The 23817-nt window shown below is 39.5% G+C and overlaps 1 protein-coding gene across 1 annotated transcript; it reads left to right on the plus strand.

Annotated features, from left to right (window-relative positions):
• The first annotated feature begins 3584 nt into the window (after positions 1-3584).
• On the plus strand, positions 3585-8862 carry LOC112203250 (disease resistance protein RML1A-like). Its single transcript, XM_024344244.2, has 5 exons — positions 3585-3702; positions 3946-4439; positions 4542-5655; positions 5794-6084; positions 6181-8862. Exons 2-5 carry the CDS (start codon positions 3949-3951, stop codon positions 8551-8553), a joined length of 4269 nt encoding a protein of 1422 aa, XP_024200012.1. The 5' UTR covers positions 3585-3702; positions 3946-3948; the 3' UTR covers positions 8554-8862.
• The last annotated feature ends 14955 nt before the right edge of the window (positions 8863-23817 follow it).

Here is a 23817-nt window from a genome sequence, read left to right on the forward strand (position 1 = left end):
AACATTGAGAGACACAAAGCAAGACTTGTAGCTAAAGGGTTCACACAAAAGGAGGTTATAGATTTTAGAATCATAATGGCTCTTGTAGCTCACTATGATATGGAGTTACATCAAATGGATGTAAAAACAGCCTTCTTAAATTGTGATATACATGTCACAACCAGAATGCTATATTGAAACTGGAAATGAAAACTTAGTCTGTAAGCTTAAGAAATCTATATATGGACTTAAATAGGCATCTAGACAATGGTATAGAAAATTTGATTATGTGGTTGCATCTTTTGGTTTTACAGAAAATCTAGAAGATGAATGTGTTTATCTTAAAGTTGTTGGAAACCAGTTTGTTTTTCTTCTCCTATATGTAGATGGCATTCTCCTTGCTAGGAGTAACATTAAGTTACTGAAAGATACCAAAATATTTCTGTCGAAAAATTTTGATATGAAGGATCTGGGAGAGGCTTCTTATGCATTAGGAATTGAGATAAAGAGAGACAGAGCACAAGGTTTATTGGGATTATCTCAATAAACCTACATTTCAAAAATACTTCAGAGATTTGATATGGCTACTTGTGCTCATGGGGAGGTTTCAATATCTAAGGGAGATAAATTAAATAAAGATCAATGCCCTAAAACAAGTGTTGAGAAAAGGGAAATGGAGTCTGTACCATATGCTAGATTAGTTGGCAGTCTCATGTATGCATAAGTGTGCACTAGGCCAGATTTATCCTTTGCAGTTGGCATGTTGTCTAGATTTCAATCTGATCCTGGACACAAGCATTGGACTGCTGGCAAAAAGGTATTGAGATACCTACAGAGGACTAAGAGTCACATGCTTGTGTATAAGCATGTGAAGAAACTTGAACTTGTAGGCTTCACAGACTCAGATTTTACAGGCAATTATCCTGCATCAATGAAGTCTACTTGTGGCTATGTATATATGTTGGCAGGTGGTGCAGTGGCTTGAAAAACAATGAAACAATCATTGATAGCCACATCCACCATGCAAGCAGAAATTATAGCCATATATGAAGATGTATGTGAAGGCCTATGGATCATAAACTTTCTTTTGGAAACAAAGATTTGAAGTAATCTTGTTGATAGAGAGCTAAAAGTTTATTGTGATAATGAAGCAGCTGTGTTTTTCAGTAAGAATAGCAAAAGGTCCAATAATTCAAAACATATAGACTTGAAGTTCTACAGTGTGAGAAAGTAAAAGATGGAGAGATTGAAATAGCTGCCATTAGCACAGATGCACAGCTTGCAAACCCTTTTACCAAGGCATTACCAGTTTCAGTTTTCAAGAAGCATGTTGAAGACATGGGAATTCTCTCTAGTTTAGATTCCTGAGTTCAGAAATAGCAAAAGTCATAAAGATTATGTTTTCAGTTTCTTAGTTTGAAAGTTCCAATTTTATTTCAGTTTGCAGTTCATGTCAGAAACAATATGTATTCATATTTTGGTCAAATGAATAAAGCTTGAGGTATTTCCAGATATATTGTTTCACAGCTTGATCTTATTTTGAAAATATTTGATTGCTTCTATTTTAGTTTTGTTGATTATCAGGTGGATGGAAATATGCATATATTCAGTAAGAGGCAAACATGCAATCCACTAGTGCTTAAGTAAATAATGTTTGCATTATGATTTTGATATTCAAAATTTTTAGTTGGACTATAATCAAGTGTTTACTGCAGAATGACATACTTTACCACTTGATTTCATCATATCAGTTTTGTAGTTCATGTGAGATGCAGAGGTTATTATTGGTAATTTGGAACAAATATGTTTACATAAGCATGTTTATTTCCAAGTTCTATTTTAGCTGCTGCGTTCTTGATAGAACTGAATGGATCTTGAGAAACCATATATTTCAGTGCACACTTTGGCTATTTTCTGGAATGAGTTTTGGTTCAGTTGTTATGTAGACAATATTGGTCCAAAGGGGAGATTGTAAAATATTATTTGGACCTAATATTATCTACATTAAGTAAATAACAAACTGATTAAACTTATTACAATAAATGGGAAATATATGAATTATCTACCTAGACACCTAATGGGCTTTGGTATGTAACTCATATGGTTAGGAATCTATTTTGATAAAGATAAATATATAATTAGTTGATATGATAATTATAGCATCTTTCAGAAATAACTCATTGGTTAGAATTAAGGATTCTTTTATGGGAAGACTTATCTAGCTTGTATATATAGGTGCTTGAAGTCCCTATTCACAATGTGAAAAACATTCAGTCCTACCCCATAGAGAGGAGTTAAACACATAGTTGAGTAGAAGATTTCTTGCGTGTGACTACTTGAAGTTTTAGAGCTCGGATTATTTGTGTTGAATAACTGTGTTGTTGTTACTGCTTTTGAAGGAATGGTTGTTGTGCATGAAGTAGGTGATGCATCTCCTCTTGTTGTATTCTAGTTCATATTGTATTGATCTTGGTTGTGTTTATGCATTTTGTCATAAAATGATGGATAAGTTGTAGTTGAGCCAAAAAACTGTTTTTGGCCAGACAAGGAGAAATAATTTCTCCATTTACTCAGACAACAAAATTTAGTTAGAGCTGTTGTTTGAGTTTTTCAAATTACAACAAACATGAAAAAATTGAACTTGTAGGGAATTTGATACTGTTTAGATAACAGAAATAGCTAAAACTATTGTCTGAAGATGTTCAAAAAAATCAGACAACAGAAAAAACTTCTTCTGTTGTCTAAGGGGTATGGTATGAAGCATTTTTTGGCGTAGTTTCCTCTTTATTTTCTCCAAGAAAGACAATTTTAAAGAGGGAACTTGTTTCAGAGAATTATAGTGGAGTAAATTCATCAATGTATGGTTGAGATTTTTTTGTTTATGGTATTATTCAGCTGGCTAAATTCATTGTATGTTACTGTTTGGATTCTGATTAATGGAATTGTAAAATTATCAAAAAAATAATAATTTAGCACCATTTTTCTTTTTTGAATAACATCACTCTTACACACTGAAATCTGTGTGAGTTAGGAAGATATTTCACACTTATTAGGATATTGAAATATCATTTTCAACATTGGAAGACAAGTGGTACCCACAAGAAATTTCACACGGACTTCTAAAACCATGTGAGTAGAGCATTAGCGCCCCCTCCGAGCAACCGAAAAACATTACGTGCGCCCACTATAGATACAGCATTTTACACACTAACATCCGTGTGAAATAACTTATTTAAATCGGTGTGAGATATCTGTTTTGTTAGTAATTTGGCTAGAATACAATCATTACGTACGTATGAACGCACTTATATCATCTTTACGGTCATGTTAAACATACAAAGCACCCTCCACTTTCTAAAGTTCGTGTAAGCTAACTGGAAAGAGGAAATTTGGGGCTTTAGTCAACGTGGTGGCCTGAATTGCTTTCTTTTTGAATAATTGGAAGATATTTCGCCGAAAGTGCTGGGAAATTTTCCCTTTCTGCTTTTTACCTCTTTATACTTTCCTGAAGAATGTGTGCATCGCTTCTTATTAGTGTTCTTTCATTCTGGCGAAGAATGGAAGTTTAATCAACATATATATATATATATATATATATAGAGAGAGAGAGAGAGAGAGAGAGAGAGAGAGAGAGAGAGAGTTGTTGTGGGCTGATAGAGCTAGAGCTGAAAAACTGATTGGGAAGTGTCTATTAATATTTGTACTCAACCAAGTTCTAAACAGGTACATGCAACTCCTAAGAACACTAATCTTTGCTGTGAAATAATCTCTTTTTCTTTTGTTTTATATGTACTCAACCAAGTTCTGTACAGGTACATACAACTCCTAAGAACACTAGTCTTTGCTATGAAATAATTTCTTTTCTTTTGTTTTCTAGTACAATCAAGACAATCTTTTATCTACTTTTGTATTCTGAATCGTTATATTCACGGAAAGGTTTGCTTCTTTTGACTTGTTGATCTTCAGGTTATGAATATGGCTACTGCTGTTTCTTTTTGCTCTGCTATCATCCCTCGGAAGAAGTATGATGTATTTCTTAGTTTCAGAGGCGAGGATACAAGGAATACTTTCACCAGCCATCTTCATGAGGCTTTATGTCGGAACAAAATCCAAACTTACATAGACTACAAACTAGAGAGAGGAGATGAAATCTCACCTGCCCTTCTCAAAGCCATCAGCGAATCAAAGCTTTCGGTTATTATTTTCTCTAAAAACTATGCTTCTTCTACATGGTGCTTGGATGAACTTGTGCACATACTCCAGTGCAGAGGTAGACAGTTTGTTATACCCATCTTCTACGGCGTAGATCCATCACATGTACGCAAACAATCAGGGAGTTATGCAGATGCATTTGTTCAACATGAGGAACGTTTCAAGGATACGATGGACAAGGTGCGCATGTGGAGAGTTGCTTTGACAACAGCAGCCAATATATCTGGATTTGATTCCCAAACAATTAGGTAACTCAATCATTAACTAATGGGTCCAGTTGTGACTTCTATTATGCATTGGTTACTGCATCACTTACTAGCTACTTTGTCTTTCATATGTATATATGGCAGGCTCGAGTCTGAATTAGTTAAGATTGTGGTCAGTGACATTTTGGCCAAATTGAATCGCAAATCACAAATCACAAGTGGTTTCGAGGGCCTGGTTGGAATTGAAAAACACATTCAACAAGTTGAATTGTTATTATGCCTCGACTCATTGGATGTCCAGATTGTAGGTATTTGGGGTATGGGTGGTATCGGTAAGACCACCATTGCTGATGTTATATTTCACCGTCTCTCTTCTCAATTTGAAGCTTGCTGCTATATTGCAAATGTTAGGGAAGCATCAGAGACTAAACATGGACTAAATGAATTGCGAAATCAACTACTTCGTACCATACTTAAGGAAGAAAATCTATATATGACCGCTCCATCTATTGGATCAACTTTTGCAAGAGAGAGGCTTTGCTGTACAAAGGCCCTTGTTGTCCTTGATGATGCGAGTGATTTAAGCCAAGTAGAATATTTAGCTGGAGGTTATCGTAATCTGTTTGGTCCTGGAAGTAGAATCATTATAGCAAGTAGAAACAAGCGCATGCTTGGGAATGGTCTTGATGATGGCAAGATATATGAGGTTAGGAAATTAGATTATGATGAGGCTCTTGAGCTCTTTCATTTGAGAGCTTTCACAAATATCTCTTCCACGGCTGATTATACAACCTTGTCAAGGAAGGTGGTAAATTATGCTGGAGGGAATCCACTAGCTCTTAAAATTTTTGGTTCTGTTTTCTCTCATTGCAGGGGCAAAGAAGACTGGGAAGGTGAATTAGATAAATTGAAAAAATTCCCCAACAAAAATATCCAGAATGTATTGAGGTGGAGTTATGATGGATTAGAAGAAAATGACAAGGATATATTTCTCGATATCGCATGTTACTATAAAGGAGAGGATATAGATTATACAAAAAGAATGTTACATGCCTCTGGTTTCTGTGCGAATGCAGGAATAAGACTTCTCATCGATATGTCTCTCATATCAATAAACTATTATTCAAGACTAGAGATGCATGATTTGATACAAGAAATGGGTCATAAAATTGTGCGTGATCAATGTGTTAAGGATCCCGGAAAACGCAGTAGATTGTGGATTGCTAAGGATGTTTGTTATGTACTGCAACATAATAAGGTAAGAACCAAATGCAATCACGTTTTTTGAAAAAATAATTGAAACTCATTTTCTTCTAGAAAATAATTAAAACTCGTTTTGAGTAAAGTAATTTTTGTTCTCTATCATGCTTATTTATATTTTGCTCTTGATTTTCAGGGAACTGAAGTGATTGAATGCTTAGTCATGAGCATGGATCCCATTTCAGATCTTTACATAGAACCTTCAGCCTTCAAAAAGATGCAGAATCTAAGATTACTTAGGTTACTTAACTGCGTCAACAAAATTCACCTTCCTAAAGGTCTCAAGTTTCTTCCTCAAGCCCTTATAACTCTGCAGTGGGATGGCTACCCTTTGAATACTCTGCCATCAAAGTTTTATCCAGACAATCTTGTTGAGCTTCGTATGCCTCATAGCCGACTTGAGCGACTTTGGGATAAAGACCAGAAGGTTTGCTTAATTTAATTCTTATATATGTATGAAGAATGGTGTGGAAAATATAAGGTTAAGTTACTGCTGGCATTAATTGTCTTTGATTTCTTACAGATCAATCTTGGGAGCTTAAAACACATCGATCTTGGTTGCTCCGAGCACCTGGCTGATGTTTCAGCTCTGATTGAGAGTCCAAATCTCGAGAGCATTAGTCTGTATGGTTGTACAAGTTTGGTTCAACTTCCTTCATTTTTTCAGAATCTTCCCGAGCTTACTGATATTAATCTGTATGGCTGCTCCAATCTCAAAATTCTCCCAGAGATGCCAGGCAATCTGAAATTCTTAAATTTGGGCAGGACTGCAATAGAAGAATTGCCGTCATCAATTTGGTCTCTCGAGAAGCTTTATGCATTGGGTCTTGGATCATGTGAAGAGCTTAAGAATCTTCAAAGCAGCGCTTGTAGGCTGAATTCGCTCCAATCTCTTGATCTAAATGGTTGCCTCTCTCTTGAGTCTTTGTCTGTCGAGCTACCTTCTAGGTTGAGGAAACTGGACTTGAGAAATTGCAAGAGTCTTCGTTCTTTACCTGTCAAGCTACCTTCTAGGCTGAGAAAACTGGACTTGAGAAATTGCAAAAGTCTTCAGTCTTTACCTTTTGAGCTACCTTCTGGGCCAGAAGACCTAAACTTGAGCAATTGCAAGAGTCTTAGATCTTTGCCTGTCGAGCTACCTTCTAGGCTGAATAGACTGAGCTTGAGAAATTGCAAGAGTCTTAGATCTTTGCCTGTCGAGCTACCTTCTGGGCTGAATAGACTGACCTTGAGAAATTGCAAGAGTCTTGGGTCTTTGCCTGTCGAGCTCCCTTCTAGGCTGAAGAAACTGAGCTTGAGAAATTGTAAGAGTCTTGGGTCTTTGCCTATCGAGCTACCTTCTGGGCTGAATAGACTGAGCTTGAGAAATTGCAAGAGTCTTAGGTCTTTGCCTGTTGAGCTCCCTTTTGGGCTGAAGAAACTGAGCTTGAGAAATTGCAAGAGCCTTGGGTCTTTGCCTGTCGCGCTACCTTCTAGGCTGAAACGACTGAGCTTGAAAAACTGCAAGAGTCTTGGGTCATTGCCTGTCGAGCTCCCTTCTGGGCTGAACCAACTGAGCTTGAGAAACTGCAAGAGTCTTGGGTCTTTGCCTGTCGAGCTCCCTTCTGGGCTGAAGATACTGAGCTTGAGAAATTGCAAGAGTCTTGGGTCTTTGCCTGTTGCGCTACCTTCTAGGCTGAAAAGACTGAGCTTGAGCTATTGCAAGAGTCTTGGGTCTTTGCCTGTCGAGCTACCTTCTGAGCTGAACAGACTGAGCTTGAGAAATTGCAAGTGTCTTGGGTCTTTGCCTGTCGAGCTACCTTCTGGGTTGAAGAGACTGAGCTTGAGAAACTGCAAGAGTCTTGGGTCTTTCAGTGTACTACCTGATGGGCTGGTTTACCTGGACTTGAGCAAGTACAAGAGTCTTGAGTCTTTGCCTGTCGAGCTGCCCTCTGGGCTAGTGTACCTGCACTTGAGAAATTGTAAGAGTCTTGGGTCTTTGCCTGTCGAGCTCCCTTCTGGGCTGAGGAAACTGGACTTGAGAAATTGCAAGAGTCTTGGGTCTTTACCGAAGCTGCCATGCCTTCTAAAAGAGTTGGATGCACATGGCTGCACGTCACTAGAGACAGTCTCAAGTTCGATGAGAACTGCACCCATACAAGGTTGGGATCAATATGCAAAGAATTTTGAAGCAACCTGGCCTGATTGTTTCGAGCAACACATATTTATAAATTGCCTGAAATTGGATCAGAGTGCACGGAGCAACATAATGGCTGATGCACAGCTTAGAGTTATGCGAATTGCAACTGCATCACGTCCCTCAGATAAATATAGGAGGAGAGCACAACTTAGAATTGTTTGTCCGGGAAATGAAATTCCAAAGTGGTTGAGGTATCAAAGTGAGGGACATTCGATAAATATCAAGCTTCCTCCTCATTGGTTTCGTCAAGGCTTCATGGGTTACGCTCTATGCATTGTGCTTGCATTCAACAACTTTACGCCACCACCCGATATTGGGTGCTACTTTAGTTTTGAAATCCATTACAAAACTAACAATGGTCAAGAAGGTTGTTGGGAAACCCTCCGTATAAGGCTACCAGATATTCTCATGAATTCAGATCATGTGTTCGTATGGTATTTCTGCCCTAAATATGTTGAATTAGAAAGTGCAATCAATCGAGACGATTGGGTAAAAGCATCCGAGGCCTCTCTTGACTTCATGTTGTACAAACGTACTTATCAAAACCGTAGTAAAGAAAAAAATCCCTTGGACCTCTCCACTGTGAGGGTGAAAAGGTGTGGAGTCTCCTTGCTGTATGCCCAAGATTTTGAAAACTTACTTGGAGGCATTGATGAAGATGTAGTTGTGGAACCAAAACAAGTCATAGAAGAAGAAGATATCATCATCAAAACTTAAGAGACGACGGAACGAGTCTGAACTCAGTGGAAGTGGAACTGCGAGCTTCAAAGAAGAAGATGACGACCAACTACTTCCCTAGAGTAGTAGAAGGAAAATCAGCATCTTTTGAAATATTCAGTTCAATGCCATTTTATGAGGTATGTATGTAGTCTGACGCTCACCTTTGAAATAATGTTCACATATATATGCCCATCACTATAATCACAAATTCACAATATGTGCAGTTGTGCACAGATCGCACAAGCACAGAGACTCTGACTACGGAAAGATATCAATGCTACCAGTTTTTGATCTTTTTTTCTTCGATCCTTGGACTTTCATGTTTTCTGCTGGTAGATATATAAATTGACATTCATACATAATTTTCTTACATATGCATTTTGTGTAAATATGAACCGACCAGCGAATGAGACAGTCGACACTGGTCTATCCAACTACCCTCACACCAGTACACAACTAAATTAGAAATCGAGTGATTTATGAATGCGTCCATGTCAAGTTGCCAATGCTGCTACTGTAGTTAGAATGTTGGTGCGATAGGGATTATTAGCTGCAGACAGATTGAGTTTGACCAAAATAATGTCACAATTATCTATCTTCTAATAAAAGTCGGACAAAGACAAGTCAAAATCTAAATTATGCAAGCTAATTAAAAGAAAATGAAAGGGTGCCAACTTAATGCCATTGAAGTACCTTGGGATCAAATTTCCAAGCACCAAACATTCCTGGTTTATCACAAGTCTGAACCTCAAGGAATGTGATGTTGAATATAATTTGTTAAAATTTTGATTGCTTCTACTTTGTATTTGAACAAAATATAATCCAAACCACAACTCGTTGATTTGATTAATTTGCAGTAGCAAATGAAGCATGAACAGATCAACTTAACTCAGCAAACTTGTGTACTTGAGTTTCTGAACTTGTTCACTCTTTTACATCAACCAACACTTCCCTTATATAGGGTACAAGATTAACCTACAAAATATCTAAGATGAAAGCATATTAAACTAGATTTAAAAAGTACTTTAGATATAAAATATCTAGCTTAATTTGAGTGGAGCAAACAGTAATGAAGTTGTAAAAATATCTTTCACCGCAGCAAGTTTTTGTGGTAGCAAAAAGACTCAACCTTCGCAACGACAGACTTAGTTCCCGCGAACACTCGTGGCGAACTCACTTCGCGAACTTTTCCCTGTGTTGACTTCATCACGCAAACACTCGCGGATGGAGCATGGAAGCATTAATTCTATCACTCCCTCTTAATGCTTTGCTTCTTCATTCCGAGTAGGCCTCTGAGGTATTCAAACCTCTCTCTTGGTAGAGCTTTGGTGAAGATATCTGCAACTTGGTCTTCAGTATTGCAGTAGACCAAATCCACTTCATTCTTTTCAACTGCATCCCTGATGTAGTGAAACTTCAAGGCAATATGTTTCGCCCTACTGTGATACACCGGATTCTTGCTCATGGCAATTGCAGACTTGTTGTCACAGAGAATGGTTGTTGCAGATTCTTGTTTCTCACCAAAATCTTCAATGAATCTTCTGAGCCAAATTGCTTGTGAAGTAGCTATAGATGTAGAAACATACTTAGCTTCAGCTGTGGACAGGGCCACTGATTTTTGCTTCTTTGAAGACCAAGAGAATACACCAGTTCCAAGTGTGAAAGTATACCCAGATGTGCTTTTCAAGTCATCTACACTGCCTCCCCAATCACTATCACAAAAACCAAAGAGTTTTGGTTCCACATTCCTCTCATACATGATTCCAAAGTCAATTGTACCTTGAATGTATCTCAGGATTCTCTTTGCAGCTCCATAGTGTACTTTGGTTAGTTTGTGCATAAATCTAGATAACAGACTTGCAGCATACATAAGATCAGGCCTTGTTGCTATCAAGTAAAGCAAACTTCCCACTAAACTTCTATATATACTCTCATCTGCACTACCACTTCCATCTTCTTTTTGAAATTTTTCATTGACAACTAGAGGTGTTGCGACAGATTTGCAACCAAGCATTTTGAACTCCTCTAGATTTGCCTTTGCATATTTTTTCTGTGTAATGAAGATTCCCTCCACTGATTGAACTATTTCAATTCCCATAAAATAATGCATGATTCCCAAATCACTCATTTCATATTTCATCATCATATCAGACTTGAAATTTGAAATCATTTTTTCACAACTTCCAGTAAATACCAAATCATCAACATATAAGGAGACAATAAGAATGATTGATTTACCTTCAGTTTTGGTGTAAAGGGCAGGTTCTTTTTCACTCCTTTGAAACCCTTTTCCTGTGAAATAGGAATCGATCTCACCGTACCAAGCTCTTGGGGCTTGTTTCAAACCATAAAGAGCCTTCTTCAGTTTGTAAACCCTTGATGATGAAACTTTGTGGTTGTTCCACAAACACTTCTTCTTTCAACACTCCATTTAGAAATGCAGACTTTACGTCTAGTTGGTGAAGAAACCAACCTTTTTGTGCAGCAATGGAAATTAGACCTCTTATGGTCTCATGTCTTGCTACTGGTGCAAAAGTTTCATTGAAATCGACTCCAGGTATTTGCAAGTACCCTTTTGCTACCAATCTTGCTTTGTTTCTTTGTACAAAACCATCAGCATTTAGCTTGTTTTTGTAAATCCACTTCAAACCAATAACATCTTTGTTATCTGGTTTATCAACCAGCTCCCATATATTGTTCTTCACAATCACATCGATCTCCTCTTTCATCGCAGTTATCCATTCATCTTCTTTCACAGCTTCTTCAAAATGTTCAGGTTCGAACAAGCATGCATTGTAGCTTTCATACACATCATTCAAGCTTCTTAACCTGATCGGTGTTGAGCTTGGAGTTGATTGTGCATTTGAAGGTGCTAGTGAGGGTTGTTGAGGACTATGAGGCAGTGATTGCTATAGTGGATCAAATTCCAACTATTCTGGAACATCTTGTTCATTTTGAACAACACTATCATGCACATCTTGTTGCAGGACTAAACTTTGATTCCAATCCCAAGATGTTTTGTCGCTGAAGAGAACATCTTTGTAGATAATCATTTTTTTCTTTTTCAAATTGTAGAGCCTATAGCCCTTTGTATGTGAGCTGTATCCCATGAACACAGACTTTTCACTTGATTCATCAAGCTTCTTTCTCATCTCCTTTGGGATATGTGCATAGCAGATTGAACCAAACACCCTCAAGTGGTTAACACTTGGTTTTCTTCCACTCCAGGCTTCAATTGGTGTCATTCCTTGCACAGCTATTGTTGGATGCCTATTCATCAGATACACTACGGTGTTGATAGCTTCTGCCCAAAATTCTTGTGGCATCTTCTTGTCATGCAGCATTGATTTCGTCATTTCCACGATTGTTCTGTTTTTCCTTTCGGCTACCCTGTTTTGTTGCGGTGTATAGCTTACTGTGAGTTGTCTTTCCAAACCAATGTCTGCACATAAATTTCCAAACTCATTTGATGTATATTCGCCTCCTCTGTCTGATCTTAGCACTTTGATCTTGAGATCAGATTGTCTCTCAACCATTGCTTGAAACTTCTTGAATACTAAGAACACATCAGTCTTCTGCCTTAGGAAATAAACCCAAGTCATTCTTCAATAATCATTAATGAATGTCAGAAAGCATATGTTTCCAGCTTCTGCTATGGTCTTCATTGGTCCACAAACATCAGAATGAACTAACTCAAGTGGAACTTTGGCTCTCCATGCTCTCCCTTTTGGAAATGAGATAATGTGCTGCTTTCCCAGTGCACATCCTTCACATACATCAGTAACTTCTTTAATTTTTGGCAATCCCTGCACCATTTCATTTTGCTGCAGTTGCTTGAGACTTTGAAAATTCAAATGTCCAAGTCTTCGATGCCAAAGCCAAGGATCATCCTGTAGCTCCATTTTTCTTGCACTCTCTATTGCATATTTGAGAGTCAAAGGAAAACTATGTTCCTCTTCATCTCCACTTCTACCATCAGCTTCTTGCTGCTCCCTCTCTCGAAGATCTTGTTGTCACCAAAGTGTAGGTGATATGAGTGCTCAATAAGTTGACTAACACTTAGTAGATTCGAATCAAGATCTAGAACTAACATAACATCTCTGATGAACATTTTTCCATTTTTGGTTTCCACCGCAATACTTCCTTTGTCTTTTGTGTCAACCAACATTTCATTTCCCATCTTCACTTTAGTGATGTTGTTGTAGTCAATATCATACATAAGATTAGCATTCGCAGTCATATGGTTACTGCAAGCACTATCAACAAGCCACACATTCTCATTCACTTGTGTAGTTGCAGCATCGCTGACAGAGAACATGTTGTTATCACCCTGTTCTTCAATGCAATTTGCTTGTTGATTGCCTTTGTAGTTGCAATTCTTCTTGACATGACCAAACCTGTTACAATTTGTACACTTTGGTTTTCCTTTAAACCAACATTCACCAGTATGAAGTCTTGAACAAATAGAACACTTTGAATAACTTGAACTGCTACTTCCTTCCTTATTTTTCTTCAATAACTAATCTGATTTGCCTTCCCACTTCTTGCCTTTATTTTTCCAGTTCTTCTTCATCTTTTGTTTTCCTTTTCTGAATTAGAACTAGATGGCTCATCATTTTTCTGATTTGAGCTAAGACTCAGTGTTTGAAAAGCTTTTTCAGATGGTTGATCATGGCTTATTAACCTCTTATCAAAAGCCTTAAGTGTCCCCATCACATCTTGTACACCAAGAGTTTCCATATCCCTAGTCTCCTCTATAATACAGATTATAGCATCATATTTTCTATTTAGACTCATAAGGATCTTCTGGACTATTCTCTTCTCTATAATGGACTCACCGTAGGTTTTCATTTGATTTACAATATCAGTCAGCCTAGTACTGCAATCATTTAGCAGCTCAGTTTCATTCATTCTAGTATACTCAAAATATCTTCTCAAGGATTGAAGTTTAACAGCTCTAACCTTTTCCGAGCCTTTGAACTCAAGCAGCAGAACATCCCATGCTGCTTTCGCCGTTACTTCATTTGAGATTCTTGGAAAGATCTCTTCTGAGACTGAGTTTTGCAGTATGCCTAGAGCTTTTGCATCTTTCTTTACGTTAATTTGTCTTCAGCTCCACTCTCTGAGCATTAGACATGTTTTCAATTTCTGAAACTGTATAGCCTTCATCCACATAACTCCATAGTTCATATGAGATGAACATGGTTCTCATTTTGATCACCCAGAAGTCAAAGTTCTCTCCACTGAAGATTGGAACTCTGATTTCTGATGAGTTGCTTGAACTAGCCATATAAAATCAGTACCTTGTGTTTGATTTTTTTTTAATCCAACAGTTGATACGACCCAGTTGATATTGATCAATAGAGCTCTGATGCCATGTTGAATATAATTTAATTTGGACAAATTACTGTTTACTCCCTATATTTATAGGGAGTCGACGTTTCAGTTCCTGACCTTTCAATTTCACCTGAAAACTCCCTAAACTCTCAAATTTCACCTAATTGGTCCTTGCCGTCAATGATCCGTCAAATCTCAGTTAAATTGCTAACGTGGCATTTTTTACACGCTAAAATGTCTATTATACCCTCACTTTTTTTTTCTTTTATATTTTTTTTTCCTCTTTTTTTTTTCTTTTTACCTCTTCGACTCGCTCTCTGCCCCTCTCTCTCTCTCTCTCTCTTCCCTCATCCATTGTCAACGACCACCCACCACCATCACAACCCTCATTCCTCTCGCCGGCGCTTCTGCCCCACCACCTCCTCCACAACCCCTCCACAATTTCCAATACCTCCTCGGATCCGCCCACATATCCGCGGTTTTCGGGGTCCGAATCGAGAAGCCGTTTCAGGTGAACCAGCAAGGCTGGTCGTCGTGGCTATTGGCCTTCGCCGGCGACGCGATCTGGGGTTGGACGCCGCGGGGGGCCAACACTTTCGAGAAGCTTTCTAAGGTGCTTGGAGTTGCCAAATTCGATTCAAAGATCTCAAATTTTTAGCTCAATTTTTTTTTAATCTGAAAATTTGTGCTTTCTTTTTCTGTTCTGTTCAGATTGCAAGGGACTTGTAGCAATGTATATAAAGCTAGAGACTTAATTTCTGGGAAAATTGTGGCGTTAAAGAAGGTTGGATTTGATAACTTAGAGCCGGGCACTCTCTGAGAATTAGAGGTTGGGATGAACTGAAATTTCTATTTGGGAAAGTGGGTTTGGAGAAAGGCAAGCCTGCAATCCGAAAGCTTCTTGCTAATTCAAAGAAAAGTGCTTTATGAGTAATGGGTTGGAGTAAAAGCCATAAACTTTGTGAGTGAGATTGTGCTGATGGTGAAGTGGGTGTGTGGGAAAGGAGCTAAAGAAGTGATTTTGGGTTTGGGTTTGGGTTTGTGGTGGTTTGGTGAGAGTGAAGATTTTGTGAGGTTGAAAGTGGAAAAGAGGAGAGCTTCTGGTGGTGTTTGAGCTTGAGAGGGTTTTAGGAAGGCTTGAGGCCAATTTCAGAGAAAGAAGCCTCTGCATTTTTCAAGTTTGGGATCAAACAGCTCATGGGTATTGGTGATTGAGCTTGAGAGGGTTTTTGGGAGGTTTGAGGCCAATTTCAGAGAAAGAAGCCTCTGCATTTTCTAATTTCCTAGAGCAGATACCTCAGCAGATGATCAATGAAAATGGGAAGATGTGGAACATTTCAAATGCGAGAGGAATGAGGGTTGTGATGGTGGTGGGTGGTCATTGACGATGGACGATGGTTAAGGGAAGAGAGAGAGAGAGAGAGAGAGAGAGAGAGAGAGAGAGAGAGAGAGAGAGAGAGAGAGAGAGAGAGAGAGAGAGAGAGAGAGAGAGAGAGAGGCAGAGAGCAAGTCGAAGAGGTAAAAAGAAAAAACAAAAACAAAAAAAGAGGAAAAAATAAATATAAAAGAAAAAAAGTGAGGGTATAATAGACATTTCAGCGTGTAAAAAATGCCACGTCAGCAATTTAACTGAGATTTTGACGGATCATTGACGGCAAGGACCAATTGGGGAAATTTGAGAGTTTAGGGAGTTTTCAGGTGAAATTGAAAGGTCAGAGACTGAAACGTCGACTCCCTATAAATATAGGGAGTAAACAATATTTTGTCCTTAAAATTTTGATTGCTTCTACTTTGTATTTGAACAAAATATAATTCAAACCACAACTTGTTGATTTGATTAATTTGTAGTAGCAAATGAAGCATGAACAGATCAACTTAACTCAGCAAACTTGTGTATTTAATTGAGTTTCTGAACTTGTTCACTCTTTTACATCAACCAACACTTCCCTTATATAGGGTACAAGATTAACCTACAAATATCTAAGATGAAAGCATATTAAACTAGATTTAAAAAGTACTTTAGATACAAAATATCTAGCTTAATTTGAGTGGAGCAAACAGTAATGAAGTTGTAAAAATATCTTTCACCGCAGCAAGTTTTCGCGGCAACGAAAAGACTCAACCTTCGCGACGACAAACTTAGTTCCCGCGAACACTAGCGGCGAACTCACTTCGCGAACTTTTTCCAGCGGTGATGTCATCTCGCGAATGCTCTTTTAGCAAACCCTTGCGGCAACTCACTTCGCAAACTTTTCCCCGCGTTGACTTCATCACGCAAACACTCACGGATGGAGCAGGGAAGCATTAATTCTATCATGTGAGTTGTTGTGTGTGAAGAACTACTCCTGCACAGCTTCTGCAAATTCCAGTATCTATGGTTCAGTGATCTGATTGGCATAAGATATTTCACTGAAAATGAGCAGATATCTATGTTAGCTACATTAGAGCAAGGAATGTAATCATCTTGATTCCTCAATACTTGATTAGCACTCTTGTTTTATCTAATGGGCTGATACTGGGCGAAGCTCTGCTCTTTTATGTTTGGAAGAAAGATGGTAAGTTGTTTGTACTCTTCTGATCCGTCCAGTTTCCAGTGAAGTAGTTGAGTTTCGTAGTGAATTGTTGATTACAAATTTGATTGTATAAATGAAAATGAAGCAGTACCATTTTTCTAATGTATAAGTTTATTGAAAAAAGAAGCAACAAATCATACTTCCTTTACTTCAATTCAGGAGGAAAACTGAGCCGCAACCACAAGGAAAATCTGGAATTACCATTGTTTGACTTGACTACTATTGTTAATGCAACCTGTAACTTCTCAAACGACACTAAACTAGGAGGTGGTGACTTCGGATCTGTGTTTAAGGTAAAAGGCTGACATTCATATCCGTTTGGTACATGTAGTTTTGGTTTTATCCTGGACTGATGGATAATTGTACTACATATATAGTGTAAGTGAATTGTGAAGACTAAACGAGTATAAATTTTAGTCACAATATACATGAACTGATGAATTTCAGGTGTATGTTGAAAGATGGATGAGAAATAACAGTGAAAAGGCTTGCAAGAGACTCTATGCAAGGAATTAATGAGTTCAAAAATGAGGTTGTACATATTGCCAAACTTAAGCACAGGAATCTAGTGATGCTTCTAGGGTTGGGTGCTGCTTTCAACAATATGAAATGATGCTGATCTACGCATGCATGCCCAACAAAAGCTGGGACTTCTTTATATTTGGTTTTATTGATCCATAGTAAGTAGTTAAGTACATTCCCCAAAGAATAACTAGTTTTAGTCTACTTTCTTTAGTTAGATGTTACAAAACTAATCCTTGATTCATTGGTTTATAGTGGTTACATGTCCCCAGAATACACAATTGATGGTTTCTACTCGATAAAATCTGATGTCTATAGCTATGGAGTTTTGTGCTAGAGATAGTGAGTAGGAAGAGGAACTGAGGATTCTCACATCCAGGCCAAAATCTCAACCTTTTTGGACATGTGAGCTACAACTGTCAACTTAAAAGAAATTTATTGCTGCTTGATTCTTCTTCTTCTTCTTCTTCTTCTTCTATATATACAGTAAAACTGAATGTTTTGATCTTTCAGGCATGGAAGCTGTTCATAGAAGGCAGGTCCATCGAACTTCTTGATCCATCGGTAGAGGACTCCAGCACTCTACATGAAGTTGTGCTATATATCGATTCATGTAGGTCTTTTATGTGTGCAACAAAAACTACAAGATAGGCCAAGTATGCCAGCTACTGTTCTAGCATTGAGCGGTGAAGGTGCATTGCCTCAACCTCAGAAGCCTGATTTTTATAGTGGAAGGAATCTGACAGATCTTGAAGATTCTACAGATGAGGCTACAGAATGTTCAGCTAATGAACTCACTGTTACACTATTGGGGGCTCCATGTTGAGTATTCTCTACCCATTAGCTATATAATTGTACAATTGTAGACATACAGATCAAGGAAAATTAATTTCAACATGGTATCAACCTAGGTCTAGGATCCTTACCTATGTCTCATCTTCTTCTCCCATCGTGTTCTTTAATCTTGTCCTCCTACGTCTCTCCTTTATCTTGTGTCTGTTCTCACTGTCATCCTCTCTATCTCAGCAATATTCCAGCAACACTATTTTCCAGCAGCCATATTTTGCCAGCAGCAATACTTTTCCAGCAATATTCCAGCAGCAATACTTTTCCAGCGGCAGGAATCCTCTGTACGTGATGCAGCACCACCACAACCTACCTGGGTTATTCCCTTCTCGTACTTGGGCTTCCTCTTCTTCTCCATGCCCACAAGGTTTTTCCAGCCCAAGTACTGCTCCCCCTTTCGCTGGAGTCCACTATGCTGCTGATCCAAATTAGTACCCGGACACCGGTGCCACTCATCACATGACAGCTATGTCTGTCAACAATCCACATCCTTATGGTGGGCCTCATAATATATATATATATATATGGGTAATGGGGACTCAGTGCCCGTTTCCCATACTGGTAACCTCCCCTTGTCTTTAGGTTCTTCCAATTTTTCTTTACAAAATGCCTTTCGCATTCTGTCAATTCGTAAAAATCTTCTCTCTGTGGCTCGTTTCACCAAGGATAATCTTGTTTTCTTCCTATTTGCTCCAGATTTCTATCAAATCTATTGTTTACGTACTGGTCGTTTGTTATTTCAGGGCCCATGCAAAGATGGTCTCTATCCGCTTAGCCTGTCTTCCGTGTCCACGGTCCCCCATGCCCTCTCCTTTGTTCACTCGTCTCTTTGGCACAATCGCTTAGGTCATCCCTCCTCTTCCGTTTTAGCTCATTTAGGATCTACTCTTGGCTCCACCCTTTCTTTTAATTCTTTTTGTCATAATTGCGCACTTACCAAGTCCCATCAACTACCTTTTCCTTCCAACCATATTTCCGCTTCTTCTGTATTTTCTATCATTCATAATGATGTATGGATGTCTCCTACCTTGTCTGTCACTGGCTTCAAATATTATGTTCTTTTCACAGATGAATACTCTGGTTATACATGGCTTTATCCTATGCGCCGGAAAAATGAGGTCCTTACTCACTTTCAAAAATTGGTTGCTATGATTCGCAATATTTTCCACAGTTTTGTATAATACCTTCAAAGTGATAATGGTACAGAATATGTCAACAATGCCTTCTCCCAGTTTTGTGACTCTTTGGGCATCCAACAACGATTTTCTTGTCCATACACTCCACAACAAAATGGGCTTGCTGAAAGAAAACATAGACATATTGCCACTATGGCTCACACTCTACTTCTCACCTCGGGTGCTCCTCAAACTCTTTGGGCTGAGGCTGTTCTCACCTCTGTATATCTCATTAACCTTCTTCCCACTTCTAGTCTCAATTGGGATACTCCTCGCACATGTCTCTATGGTCATCCTCCTTCTTATTCATCCCTTCGTGTTTTTGGTTGCTCATGTTTTCCTTACCTAGGTACAAATGTTCCCAACAAATTTTCTAGTCGTAGTGTCGAGTGTGTCTTCCTTGGGTATAGTCCCCAACACAAAGGTTATCATTGTCTCGATCCAAACACCGGTCGTGTCTATATCTCGCGTCATGTTTTATTTAACGAAACCAATTTTCCCTATAAAAATTTGCAGGTACACACTAATTCAGCTTCAGATCACTTCGAGTTCACTCTTCTCTCCAATCGAGTTAACATTGCACCTCCGCAGGCCATCCTGCCGAGCTCAGTATCATCTGGCCCAAGCCCACCTGATCACCCTTCCTTTTCGCGCAGACCAACCAAATGACCTAAGTCCAAGTCTGCAGCACAATGACCCAAGTTCACACTCTGGTGAAAATCCACCCTTGGCGTCTCTCGAATCAGACAGGCACTCCATCAATCTCGTGCTTCCGCTTCCTTCATCGCCAGCCCAGCTTCCCTCATCGCCACCCACTGGTCGTGCTCCTCCAGTCTTGACTTACCGGTGGCTGCACCAGAGCCGCCTGCTCAGTCCACCCTCGATCAGCAACGAAACGATGACGCTCCTCCGGTCATCACCGATTCTCCTATCGTTGCAGAACCTTCGATCACCTCTGACCCTCCATCGCCTGTCGTTGTACCTCCCCCTCCTCTACCAATTCGGGCACCAGCTCCTCCACCGATCCTTGTAGAGGAGGCGCTGCCCCCAACACACCCCATGCGAACTCGGCTCTGAGATGGAATCATCCAGCCCAGAATTCGCACGGATGGCATTGTAAAGTATCCCATTCCAAAAGCTCTTTTATCTGTTATTAATTCCATGGAACCCACTTGTTATACTCAGGCTCCCAAAGATGTGAATTGGAGAGCTGCCATGACCGAGGAGATTAATGCTTTGTTGAAAAACCATACTTGGTCCCTTGTTCCTCCCTCTCCATCTCAGCATATTGTGGGTTGCAAATGGGTGTTCCGCATTAAGCGGAACCCGGATGGCTCAGTTGAGCGTTACAAGGCCCGCCTTGTTGCCAAAGGATTCCATCAACAGTACGGGATCAACTATGGTGAAACCTATAGTCCTGTTATCAAGCCCGCTACCATTCGAACCGTTCTCTGTGTTGCTGTGTCTAGGGGTTGGCCTCTCCGTCAGCTGGATGTCAAAAATGCATTCCTCCATGGCTATCTTCAGGAAGACGTTTACATGACTCAGCCTCCTGGCTTCGTCGATTCCTCTCGGCCCTCCTATGTCTGTAAGCTTCACAAGGCACTTTATGGCCTCAAACAAGCACCCTGTGCTTGGTTTCAACGCATGAGCTCTTTTCTGCTTTCTGTTGGCTTTCGACATAGTAAAGCTGACTCATCTTTATTCATCTATCAACATGGACTGCATACAATTTTCTTTTTACTCTATGTTGATGACATTGTCATTACGGGCAGCAGTGATCAGCTTCTTCAAAGTTTTATTGATGCCTTGGGCCGTGGATTTGACATTAAGGATCTTGGTCCCCTTCACTATTTCCTTGGTTTACAGGTCAAGCCTCATTCCAACGGCCTTCACATCAATCAACTCAAGTATGCTCATGATATTTTAAAGAAGCATGATCTATTACTCAGTCAACCAGTGAGCACCCCAATGTCGGCAAAGGCTGTCCTCACCACACATGATGGTGATCTTCTTGAAAATCCAACTGCCTTTCGTGAGATGGTTGGCTCCTTGCAGTACCTAACCATTACATGCCCTGACAACGCCTTTGCGGTCAATTCTGTGTCACAATTCATGAGTCAACCTCGTGCTCCACATCTCATTACTGCCAAACGTATTCTCCGCTATGTCAAAGGCACACTAGGCCATGGTCTCCATTTTAGTCCTCAATGCCAACCTGCCCACCTTTCTGCTTACTCTGATGCCGATTGGGCGGGCTGCCCAGAATCTCGCCGTTCCACTTCCGGCTATCTCATTTACCTTGGCAATACCCTTGTCTCTTGGTGTTCCAAAAAGCAACCTACCATTGCTCGCTCCAGTGCCGAATCTGAATATCGATCCCTTGCTCATTCCAGTGCCGAGACAACTTGGTTAGGCTTCTTACTATATGAACTTGGTGTCCATATTCAGTACCCCATTCGGCTTTCTGTGATAACCTAAGTGCCACATACATGGCTTCTAATCCGGTCTTTCACGCTCGCACCAAGCACATCGAGTTAGATTATCACTTTGTTCGTGAAAAGGTAGCACTTGGGAGTCATCAGGTTCATTTTGTCCCTTCCGTTGATCAACCAGCTGATCTTCTTACTAAACCACTTCACAAGCAGCGGCATAATCTCCTGTGTACCAAACTTGTGCGTTTGTTCGCTCAAAAATCGTCTCGGCCACGTGTCACTCGGCTGAGGTCTTCTTAGCTTACACGTGTCCTTCTGGCTTGGTGACGTGTGCGAGGGCGTGCCAACTCGCGGCCGAGAGGCCTAGCGAGGTTTTGATCTAGGTCACAGAGTTTGCACTGATCTGACTTCTAATCAGTCGATTGTGGGCCGAGGAAGGATCGATCTCGGCCGCGGGGTTCTCTCTGCCTTGGATGCAAGGACTTTACACGATTCGGCTTTGCTAGCCGGAGTGTTCGTGCTGTGCAACTCGGTGAGTGAATGTGAAAGTGTGAGTGATAATTGATAAATCTATAGGATCCAGATACTCACAAGTCACAGTGAAACAAAATCAAAATATAAGGTGTTACCCTGATGCCTTGATTCAATACTAGTTCGGACGAAGAAACTCATGAATTCTAAAAACTTGTTTATATGATTTTCTTGATATGATTTGTGAAAAAAGTAAGTGCAGGAAAAATAACGAGCAAGGAATTAAAGAACGACAAAATAAATATGCAAGAATGTAAAGGGCAGGAAAGACAAGAAAAATACCAGTAAGTAAAATAATTGACGATGGATAATTTAGATTGATAGAATGTAGAGATGCGATAGAGAATTTGAGAATGTTGAATTTATATTGAGCTGTTGTGTTTTTGGTCGTGGACCTTTAACAAAGATGTCTACGGCCCCTTTTATAGTACAAAATAAATAAAACAAATACAGTCTCGACTTTAATTGTGAGACTGGATTGATTACAAATTGGATTCTATGAATAAAATTCCTTTGATGTTCATAACTGGCAATCAACCATCATGACTCATCAACGATTATTTTTGTAACAGACCATCATGGCACTTCAATGCTTATTTTTGTAACGGCCACACTTAGTTCTGCAATGTCTCTAAAAGTAGAATTTGTCATTCAGTAGCTTTTATTTGCTCATAATGTCCTGCCATCAGTGTCTCTGGCCAATTGAAACGGCATTGGATAAGACTTTCTCAACCACAAGTAAATCAGAAATCGACTCATGTGAGCCGGATCTCGGCTGAGGTGAAGCAAGTCAGACCTCGGCTAAAGGGAGCCAGGCTGAAGTGAGCCGGGACTCAGCTGAGGTGAAGTAAGCCGGACCTCAGCTGGAGTGAGCCGAGTCTGGCCTCGGCTGGAGTGAAGTGAGCAGGACCTCGGCTGGAGTGAGCCAGGCTAAAGTGAGTCGGCCTCGGCTGAGGTGAAGTGAGCCGGACCTCAGCTGGATATTATATCACAGCTCACGATGACCTGGGCCTGCTTCATGTGGGCCCAGGCTTAACGTCACGTAGGTCTTGCCAAATTTAGGTTCAAACAGCGTCCTGAGCCGCCCAGTTTTAAGGGGGGTGTTAGAGCAAATCACTCTCCTACATTGATTTCCTCCCTCTCCACAATCAAAACTGATTGTGTAACCTCTCCACAAGCAAAACTGATTGTGTAACTGTAGATTAGTTTTGAATATTTATATTTATAGCATTGAATTCTGTTGGTAACAGTAGAGCAGATCTTAGCTATATAATTGTACAATTGTAGACATACAGATCAAGGAAAATCAATTTCAACAGGATGCCTAATTAGCCATTTCAATTGAAATTTCCACTGCTACTCTTATATCCCAAAAGCTACAGTTACTACAATACATTTTCTACAACTTATTTATGTGGATAGTTGAACACCGAACCTCATTTAACATTGGAAAGAGGTATCTAACGATCAACAGATAATTGCAAGGCAAAGTAACATAAAACGTATAACTCAAGTGAAAACTTTTGACAATATAATAGTAGTGGTATTCAATTACTTTTATCCCATTCCACCACTTTAGTCTTTCAATTCGGTTGTAATCCTTCAACTTTTACTAATGTGTTTTCTGTCTTACTCCATTAGACTTTTGTTATATTTAGATATGTTAAATGGTATGTTCAAGCCACCTCCCCGTTTTATGTCATTTATGTTGAAGGAAAATCAGTTTTGTGTGCCTATTCAAACTAGAATTAGTTTCATGGTTGTAATAGGAGAGAAGATTGTAGAATTCCTAGTCCTACTCAGATTAGTTTTCCTTATAACATTAGAACATGCACTTTGTAA

The sequence above is a fragment of the Rosa chinensis genome, chromosome 5 (assembly GCF_002994745.2).
Source record: "Rosa chinensis cultivar Old Blush chromosome 5, RchiOBHm-V2, whole genome shotgun sequence".
NCBI lineage: Eukaryota > Viridiplantae > Streptophyta > Magnoliopsida > Rosales > Rosaceae > Rosa > Rosa chinensis.